The sequence below is a fragment of the Eptatretus burgeri genome, chromosome 12, assembly GCF_056783735.1.
Source record: "Eptatretus burgeri isolate ZD-2024b chromosome 12, Ebu_testis_v1, whole genome shotgun sequence".
NCBI lineage: Eukaryota > Metazoa > Chordata > Myxini > Myxiniformes > Myxinidae > Eptatretus > Eptatretus burgeri.
The window spans coordinates 54,944,224-54,954,918 of NC_140972.1; the positions used below are offsets into that span (position 1 = coordinate 54,944,224).

Below are 10,695 nucleotides of genomic sequence, written 5' to 3' on the forward strand. Positions count from 1 at the left end.
CGCATTAATCTGTGAAACAGTTCTGGAGAAGAAGTTTTTTTTAATGTATTTATTTTAAATCCCTTATGGACGCTATACCACGTGACCAATGAGGTCAAATATTTCAGTCTTCACTCACATCTGGTCATACGTCAGATATATGAAGTTTCAGATTTTTTGGAAAAGGATTTCGATGCAACCAATTACAAATGCAATACTGTGGTGCATTTGCAGCCTTGCGTATTAATATGCAGTGTGGAAGAAAGTACTTCCTGGGCCGCCACTTCCCTTGCCTGTCATGATTTTGTCGAGCCCCACTTAATCCTATCGCATACGTAATAAACTGGCGACGAAGATGGGATTTCTTTGTTGCAATAAAGTTGAACGATGCTGAGCTGCTGTGCAAGTCTGAGGCCTGTTGAGCTTTGCTGGAACAGCGTGACAACGTTGGGGGCCTGGAGCGTTGAAGGCCTTGGAACTCAGACTTTGAGTGAGCGCCATTTGTGTTGCGTCACGAAGATATGGCAGGCTATATCGGAAGCATCGAGCCATTTGATGAAGGGAGGGAAGACTGGCTCGCATATTCGGAGAGGCTGGAGCAGTATTTTCTGGTGAATGGCATTGGTGAAGAGAGGTGCCAACATTTCTTAGCTTAGTTGGCAGCAAAATGTATGGGCTGCTTCAGAATCTCACTGCACCGAACAAGCCATGCAAAAATCCGTATGGGGAATTGGTGAAAATTCTCCAGAATCATTTATGCCCAAAACCCAGCATAATTGCACGGTGATTTCGATTCCACAAACGTGATCAGCATGACGGAGAATCGAGATGTGATTTTGTCGCCGAGGTGAAAAGGTTGTCTTCGCACTGCGACTTTGGTGACAATGTAAATGACACATTACGAGACAGGCTCATCTGTGGATTGACAAATGAGAGTATTCAAAAGCGCCTGTTGTCAAAAAGTGAGCTTAGTTTCCGGAGAGCTGTTGAACTCGTGATTGCAATGGAAACTGCTGCAAAAAACTCTGTGGAGTTATAGAATAAGGGAGGACCAAAGGTCCACAAGATGACTACTAAGCCTGGGGCCATGCCTTCCAGATCATCTGGTGTCCAGAATGAGGGGGATTACAGGGATTCTTATTTTTATGCGGAAGGAAACAACACCCGGATAATTGTTACGAGATGACCCGTGAACCCATTGGGTTTCGGTTGTGACAGCGGTTGATGAAAAAAATAATTTCAAGATAAAAAAGATAGCTCCAGCGAACTATACCGCTGTGGTTGTTTGCATTGATCAAATACTCCTGACGAATACTTGACTGAATCGGGAATTGATTTTTTTAATAATTTTTTCGTTGCCCGATTTGAACGAAACTTGATAATGCACACCGCAGGAGAATGCTGAGTAAGGTGGCCCGAAATTTTTGCACTATCATGTCCCGTTTTGGCTGTATTTCAGGAACATACATACATACATATATATATATATATATATATATATATATATATACATATATATATATATATACATACAAGATGAGAGTTTTAGTAATATATAGATTTCCTGCACGAGTCGTGTTGTAATTGTCACTTGAAGGATCATGCTGCAAGAAGGTTCCAGAAGCCTGGAAAGAAAATGAACACAAATGTACATACTGTGAGTCGTAGCAACAATAACAGTGACAGGAAGACTCGCTTGTAGCTAGCATTGGAACCAACCATGTTTACAAGCTGGATGTTATCTGAAGGGTCATGCTGCAAGGGGGGGTTTGTCCCCCCCACATATTTCCACAAGGCGCTCAAGGCCCACCAACAATCCCCTTTTGAGTCATTCCACCTCATATCACCAGAGGCCTCCCAGTTGACCCCCGCAGATTTACATTAAACTTTCATAAAATAGTTCCCAGGTATCAAAATGAAGCTGCGTAAAATTTTAGGCCCATAGATGCGGTCAACTCCGAGATATTGAGTGTTGAAAATGTGGTTGTGGCCCTATTTTTATAGTCGTTCGTTGCGAGCATCACAAAATGAACAGCTACTTTTAAACTCCCACAACTTTTTTTAATATTAATGCTAGAGTCTTGAAATTTTCAGAGATTATTCTTCTATAACTGCTCTGTAAGAAACAAACATAAAACGGAGTATACCTCGATTAATTTTTATGACCTGATCAGTTGAAATCCAGAAAAAAAATGTTGGTTTGGTATGAAGACCCAACTTTGAGACCCCATATATTTTTATTGACCCATCCCAGAAGCTTGAAATTTTTTCAGGCAATAACTGTATGGTAGTAGAATTCAAATACATGTTTGATTTTCTTCATCAGTCATATATAATACAGTCATGATCCCTCAAAAATTGAAAATTTTCGTTGGTCCCCGAAATTCAGGTGAGTACACTGGTACAAGTAAACTGGTACACTTGGGTTATGCTGGGCCGTTTCTTGACACTATGTTTCTTGTGGTGGTTGATACACATTCCAAATGGCCAGAAATTTATGTCATGAAGTCAACTATGTCACAACAGACCATCACCAAACTGTGTGAGATTTTTTGTCAGAAATTGCGTACCTGAACAGCTAGTATCTGATAATGGTCTTCAGTTCACGTCGGATGAATTTCACCTCTTCATGAAACAATATGGAATTAAACCCATTCGGTGTGCCCCTTAACAACGAGCCACTAATGGGCTGGCTGAACGTTTTGTCCAAACTTTCAAACAGACTTTTCGCTCTGTGAGGGAAGAGGAGGACACCATGTAAGCAAAGTTAGCCCATTTCCTGTTATCCTACGGAACACTCCTCATGCAATAATCGGAGAGAGTCCTGCAAAGATGTTTATTGGTAGACCACTGCATACTAGATTGGATGCGGTTAAACCTGATATCAGCAAAAGGGTCAATGGCAGACTTTTTTAATGGGCCCTTGGTGGAGGTAAAGGCAACGTGCATGAATTTCTGGTGGGACAGCCTGTTCTTGCGCGTGACTACCATCAGAACCACAAATGAGTAATTGCTGTTGTAAGGTCAAGACGGAGTCCCTTAAATTATGATGTTGCAGTTGGACCCCTGCATTTGGAAATGGCAAGTGGACCAAATACGGATGCTGGGCTGAGCTGTGAAGTTCAACCTTTCCAATCAGCAGACCCTTTGTAGGAATAAAGTTAGAGGGGTCAGGGTCAACTGAGATGATACCTGCACCAGCGAAAGCGTTTCACACTGAGAATGATGCTGCACCGGCATCAGCAGGTGCTGCATCTGATGTAGCTCTGCGGACAAGGAGGTATCCACAGACACCATAAGGCCCCAAAGAGATTGGATCTGTGAAGTGATTCCATTAGAGGGCAGAATAATCCCCTCAAAATCTCGAGCCAGGGTAGGTTTTACCCCGTGATCAATCCAATAGATTTTACGTTACCTGTTACCTGCTGTCAGTGATTGATTGCAATATTCAATTGTTATGATGCTCTTGTCATGTCTTTGATAATGCTATTTTCTGCGATTCATCTAATGAGTGAAATATTCATTTGTTATCGTGTGGGTTGACCTGTTGGTGTGGGATTAGATCGAGAAGAGAGGAAATGCGGTGCATTTACAGACTTGCATTTTGATATCTTAATGGTTAGGGTGGTGGGCTTGGGATCCTCGGATCCTGAGTTGAAATCCTTCTCGGCTGTTGAAATAACACCAGGTGGGGTTGAATCTACCTGTCATCCTTCCGAGGTCGGAAAAATGAGTGCCAGCTTGCTGGTATCCTGTGACGGAGTGGCGACCAATCCAGGATTGTACCCAATAACCAATAAGACTGCTTAGGCAGCACCAACGCACTACACAGATTATCGTCCCAATGGATGGATGGATGGATATTGATATGCAGTGTGGAATAAAGTCGTTTCTGTCCGCCACTTCCCTTGCCTGTCATGATTTCATCGAGCTCCACTTAATCCTATCGTTTACGTAATAAACACCACTTCACCAATGACATCATCCTTATCACTCTATGTACCCCATGGGGAGTTTATGGCAAATGCAAAGTTTCAAATTTTTCCTTGGTGTAGTTTCAAAGATACAGAGGTCCAAAGTTTTTCCATTTTTCCAACATGGCTTCTACACCATGTGACCTATGATGTCATAATTATCAATAAAACATCTACATGAGTAGTCGCTCCTGTGAAAATTTTGTGACAATCCGACAAGAGGTTGTGGAGAAAAACATTAAACTTCTGTGAGGACAAACAAACAAACAAACAGACAATGGAAGATGGATCACAGTTGATTGGAGGGTCAGCAATAGGGATAGTAACACCGCTGACGTACAACTCAACAGCTGATGGATCAGGCTGGTACAGCCGCTCAAAGTAACCGGCCCGGTAGGCCTTCACTCCGGACTCCTCTGTCAAGAGCCAACCCCACCCTCCTCTCTAAATGCAGTCCACCGAGAGGCGGACGTGGAGGAACGCAATGCGTGAATTCCCCTGTAAGCAGGATGAGAATCACTTGACTAGAGGTGATGCTCTACCCCCTCACAGATTCATCACACATAGGCATCCTTGTCCACCCTCAGCAGATGTACAATTTTTTCAGCTCAACTCCCTGAACAGCTCAGCTCTGTCATTCAGCCTGGCCCTACAACTCTGGTCAATGGTATCCAGTGTCCTTTGAGCGACAAAATTCTTCTTTGCCCTTCGGTGAGTTCCAAGACATCCACCGGCAACATCAAGAATGATGGTCTTGAAGGCACTCTACAACTCTTCAAGATTCCCCAAAGCACCCAGACCTCCCAAATCCCCACTCAGCCTGTTCACAAACTCCTCAACTTGAGCTGTCCAACATCCAGCCGAGGCTGGGATGGTATCATTCTTCCGGATTTAAGCTACAACTTCAGAGTTGCTACCATAAGTCTGTGGTCGGTATTGAGGAACTCAGCACTCTGGAAAACCCTACAGTTCTCCAGCAACCAGTAAAGAGCACATGGTCAATCTCCTTGGCCACACCACCAAAGTTGGAAAACCAAGTCCAGGGATGAGCCTGTGGGCGCTGAAACCATGAACCAGCCACCATAAGTCCATGACTTCTTGCAAAGTCAAGAAACTTAGTGCTATTCCGGTTCACTGTTCCAGACCCATGGGGACCAACACATGTCTCATAACCAACCTTATCCATTCCAGTCGATGCATTGAAATCCCCCAAGAATAAAAGAGTATCTCGCCTGGGGCACTGATCAACCACAGACTCGAGCGTGGCATAGAATACGTCCTTCACGGTGAGATCATTCACCTCGGTCTGAGCATATACAGAGACCAGGCAAATGACACCCAAGGAGTGATGAATCCTTCGTCTCATAACCTACTCGTTGATGGATGTTACCTCAATTATCATTGGCGTCAGCTTATTGGACACAGCTACAGCAAGTCCTTGGGCATGGTAACCATCAGAACAATCAGACCAATAGTAGGTGTAACCAGCAGCCATGATCTCGCCATTATCCAGTCTCCGAACCTCAGAGAGTGTTGCGATAACAATGTTCAAACGCTTGAGCTCAGATGATAACAGAGACAGATGATCATCCTCTCTTATTGATATGACTTTCCAGGCACCCACCTGGAGGGTCTGCTTCTAAATAACCCAAGTAGACAGCCGTCTGGTGGACGACACATCAGCACCACCCCGACACACACTACCGCAATATGACCCAGGAAGGTTACCCCGTAGTTTTCCTCATATCATCAGAGTGGAGGTCCCGGAGGCTTTGCCCCAATCCCACCATCTGGTGAGCTTCCTTGCAGAGGGAAGTTGCACAGGAGGGACTTGTTGTGGGTACCTTTCTCACCTGCCATGGCACTTCAGCAAAAGACTTCGGTGACTCATTGGAACTGACTCAATCGGTCAACTTCCCAACCCGGATCTCAACCAATGGTACTCCATCTCTTTTTGATCTGATTTTGACCAATTTTCCTGAATATAACTGCTGTTCTTCCTCCGCTCCAATCAGTTAATCTGACCACATCCTTGTCAAAGTAGACATATCTCTCGCTGTTTATTTGAGAGCCACCTCAGTGCCGTCAAGTCTGGCATTTCAATCAGGCCGACGAGCATGGACTTCAAGCACCAATCAAACTTCTAGACTGGTCTCTCATTTCTACTTCCTCCGACATCAACTCGTCCTGGGAATTCTTTCAAAGAAACTTGCACTCTCTCATGCACAGATTTATCCACTCTCGTCTTCAGTTGTCCTACCCTTCCTCCCGCCCATGGTACACTGAAGCTTGTGGTGAGGCAGTTGTCCTGAAACAACTTGCGTTCGCCTCATGGAAGGCTAATCCAACTGAAGGCAATCTCAGTTCCTTCCACAAAGCTTGGAACAAGTGTGGGTCTACCCTGAGGAGAGCCAATAAACAACATCTTTCTATTCTCAAGTCTGAACTCTCAAACCTGTCTCCCTCCACCAAATCCTGGTGGCATCTAAGTAAGTCTGTTTCTGGTGTATGTCCCCCCTCCATCCCCTCCCTTACCTCAAATGTCCGAACAGCTGACAATGCATTTGAAAAGGCTGAATGCCTAAACTCAGTGTTTGCTTCTAATTCTTGTGTCCGAAACCCACAGATTTCTGTACCCACTGAACCCAGTCACAACCAACTGTTCCTGGACTCTATGTCCTTTTCTTCTGACATGGTGGAGAGCTTGCTGTCAAACATCAACTTAGATTCTGCAACCGGTCCAAACGGCAACAGCTCAGATGTCCTAAATACCTGCTCTGCAGCTCTTGCTTACCCTCTCTCTGTTCAATTACCCTTCCATTTGCTCAAGGTAATCTGACATCTGCTTGGAAATCAGCAAACATCACCGCTCTGCAGACAAAAGGTGTAAAAACTGATCCCTGCAACTTCAGACCAATCAGCCTTCTCCCAATCATCAGCAAGATTATGGAATCCATCATCGCTTCAAACATTAAATCCTTCCTCTTCTCCAATGACTTGATTTCCGATCATCAATTTGGATTCGGACCAGGCCACTCTACCCTGGATATGCTGCTTCTGCTCTCCCAACAATGGATGGAGGTCCTCAATGCCAGACATGAAATCAGTCATCTCCCTGGACAAACTGCGTGCCTTTGATGTGGAATGGCACCCTACCCTGCTCACCAAACTCTCTTCCAATGGTATATAAGGACATCTTCACTCATGGCGCGCAGACTTCCCATCCTGTCACAGCCATCGTTTGGCCCTTAATGGCGTTCTCTCATCCCCTCTTCCTGTCCAGGCTGGAGTTCCTCAAGGCAGTGTTCTGGGAACTGTTCCTTTTCAGGTTTTCATCAATGACCTCTTTGACTCTCTGAAAAATCCTCTTCAACTCTTTGCTGATGACTCCACCCTCTGCCGTACCATCTGTCATCCCCCATATCGGCAAGCACCAGCCTATTCAACCCTCTGCGTGTCTGGATAAAATCACAAACTGGTCAAACACTTAGAATATGTCTTTCAATCCTGACAAATCTCACACTCTCACTATGTCTCTCAGAAAGGACCGTCTGGAACCCCCCCCCCATCTACTTTCTCAACAATCCTCTGGAAGAAGTCCTTTCAATCAAGCTTCTGGGTCTTACTATCTGCCATGATCTTTCCTGGAAAATCCACATTTCCAAACTGGCCTCCAAAGCCAGTTGCTGACTGTGCATCTTCTGTCGTGAAAAGTTCTTCCTTGGCACACCTGAGAACCTGACCATATACAAAGCTTTCGTTTGCAGCCTGATGAGGTACTATTCTTCCTTTTGGGCTGGTGCTCCCACCTCTCACCTCTCTCAGGTTCACACTGTGGAAACCAAGGCATTTAGGATCATTGGTATCTCCCACAGTGAGGCTGAGTCATTGGGCCACTCACTCACTCACAGCAGGCAGCTCGGTGGACTTTCTGTCTTCTACCATCTCCTCTCTGGTCTTGCCCCCCCCCACCCCCTCAAGGTCCACCAGCAAACCCATTCTGTTAAAACTACAAAAATCATGAATCACTGCTCACCTTCACTCTTTCATTCCTTTTTTCCCCACTTTTGGAACAAACTCCCACACTCTCTGCAATCCCATTATTCCCCCCAGGTCTTCAAAACAGCTGTTCACCACCATCTCTTATCTACCCCCTTCCAAAAACATGATCTTTTCTACCCCCGCTAATCCAACCCAAACCCACCTCCTTCAAATTCCCTGCTTTCCTTCCTGAAAGTCCATATCGTGTAAGGACCTGAAAGTCCCTGTGGTGTCCATCTTGTTTACCTGGTTTACGCCACCCCACCCCACCCCTCTCCCTTCCACAGATCTCCTCATGTCTCTGTTCGCCACTGTTTTGTCCTTCCCTCTCCCACCCCACTTGTCTTCTGCTCCCCTTCTTGAACGTTCTGTGTGTCAGCGCTCATATGAGCCTCAACAGTGTGTACAAAAATATAAGAAAAAAAAAATCAGCCTTGCACATCTGGGTTTGGTGATATTCTCCCATTCTTCCTTGAACATTTGCTCAAGTGCTGTCAAGTTAGATGGGGAATGTCGGTGAACAGCAATCTTCAAGTGTTTCCACAGATTCTGTATGGGATTCAAGCCTGGGCTTTGGCTGGGCCACTCAAAGACTTTTATGTTGTTGTTCTGAAGCCATTCCAGTGTTGCTTTGGCTGTATATTTGGGATCATTGTTATGTTGGAACGTAAATCTTCACCACAGTCAAAGGTCTTTTGCACTTGGAGGTGGGTCCTCCTCAAGGATTTGTCTGTATTTGGTTCCATTCATTGTTCCCTCCATCCTTACAGGTCTCCCAAATTCCTGCCACTGAAAAGCATCCCCAGAGCATGATGCTGACACCACCATGCTTCATGGTAGGGATGGTGTTAAATGGGTGATGAGCCGTGCTCAGTTTCCGCCAGACGTAGCGGTTTGCATTCTGGTCAAAGAGTTCATGTATCGTCTCATCAGACCACAAAATCTTTGGCCTAATGCTCTCAGAGTCTTGCACGTGCCTTTTTGCAAACTGCACACAAGCTGTCATGTGCAATTTTCTCAGGAGTTGGTGGCTTCCATCTGCCACTCTTGCATAAAGCCTATATTTGTGAAGTGCTGCAGAGATTGTTGTTCTTCCGGCAGGTTGTCCCATCTCAGCCAAGGTCCTCTGTAGTTCTATCAGAGTCGTCATTGGGTCCTTGGTCACCTCCCTGACCAAGATCTTTCTTGCCCGATCACTCTTGCCTGGTAGGACGGCCAGCTCTGGGAAGAGTCTGGTTAGTTCAATATTCTTTCCATTTCCTAATGATGGAGCTCACTGTGCTCTTGGATACTTTCAACACTCTATAAATTGTTTTATACCGTTCTCCAGATAGCTGCTGCCTTACAATTCTATCTCGGAGTTCGACAAGCAGTTCCTTGGACTTCATGGTCGGGTCTCTGCTCTGATTTTCACTGTCAACTGTGGGACTTTATACAGAAAGGTGTGTTTCATTCTAAATCATACCCAATCAATTTCGAATTAACCACAGGTGGACTCCAATCAAGTTGTTCGGACATCTCAAGGATGATCAAAAGAAATTGGACACACTTGAACTCAATTTGGAGTGTTATCGCAAAGGGGTTGAATACATATTGATGCAAGACATTTCAGGATTTCATTTTTAATTAATTTGTTAAAATTTCTAAAAACTTTTTTTCACTTTATCATAATGCAGTATTTTGTGTTGATCGGTGACAAAAAAAATATATAAATTTAATCCATTTTAAAGTCAGGCTGTAATAACAAAATGTGAAAACGTCAAGTGTTGTGAATACTTTCTGAAGACACTGTTTCTATCTCGAATTCTGTGGAATATAAAGTTCTTAATATTATTGCCATCTCTTGAAATGAGGCCGAAGCACAAATGGCCAGTGGAGCTCTCACATCACGGAGAGGTCGGCAGCTGATGTGTTTTTTTTAACCTCCTCTCCTTCAGTCTTGCTCCCTCTGCTCTCTCAATCCTCCAACCCTTCTCAGTTCCTCCAGGTTTCTTCCAATAACCCCATCCTGGTTGAACTCCCAAAATCACCCAGTCCCACCCTTTTTGTCTTCTTTCTGCAAATGCCACAAATTATTTACGAGTGACCATTCTGTGTGTTGTGAACACTTCTATACCTATAAACTTGATGTGGAACAAAGTGTTCATTATATTAGACATTGCAATGCTTGTTAATAGTGTAAATGGAAATATAGAGTTAAATAAAAATGTGACAAGTGTTTATCATGAAGTTGGATTTCACATCTTGTGGATGTAAAAAGTGTTCAGGGGATTTCTGTCTGCTTCGAGATATGCAGCCATATTGTAGGAATGAGAGATTACTGGCTCTATCTTGTTCAACGACCATCTCATAGTTTCCAGAGGAAGGTGCTTTTCAGGAATGTTCATGAAGAGAGAGAGAAAGAAAGGGGGAAGAGAACAGCTCGTCCCCATTTGCATTATGCAGTGTCATGTCGATGTGTCACTTTTTGTGTTTGATTTCAATACACCGAACTTTGGACTCCAACGGACTGTACATTGATCAATCAAAGAATCTTGCGACAGAAAGTTTGTTCCAAAGACATTTCAGTTGTACTATATCATCCAGGGATTCCAGCAAGTGAGAAGGCCAAATTCCTCAATTCTCTGTTTGCTTCCAAATCCTGTGTCCCAAATCCCTCACTCCTCCTGCAGTTGTGTTTGCAATTCCTTGGAGGTTGGTG

The 10,695-nt window shown here is 44.4% G+C and overlaps 1 protein-coding gene across 1 annotated transcript in view; it reads right to left on the reverse strand.

Moving 5' to 3' along the window:
* Positions 1 to 9,144, reverse strand: part of LOC147015659 (uncharacterized) — a gene marked incomplete at its 3' end in the record, with an annotated part of 12,564 nt that extends 3,420 nt beyond the window's left edge. The window contains exons 1-2 of the mRNA XM_085849116.1: positions 8,881 to 9,144; positions 3,172 to 3,297 (exon numbers count right to left, since the gene is read on the reverse strand). Of these exons, the coding sequence (XP_085705242.1) occupies positions 3,172 to 3,297; positions 8,881 to 9,144 (390 nt within the window). The remainder of the gene's footprint in view (positions 1 to 3,171; positions 3,298 to 8,880) is intronic.
* Positions 9,145 to 10,695: the final 1,551 nt, after the last annotated feature.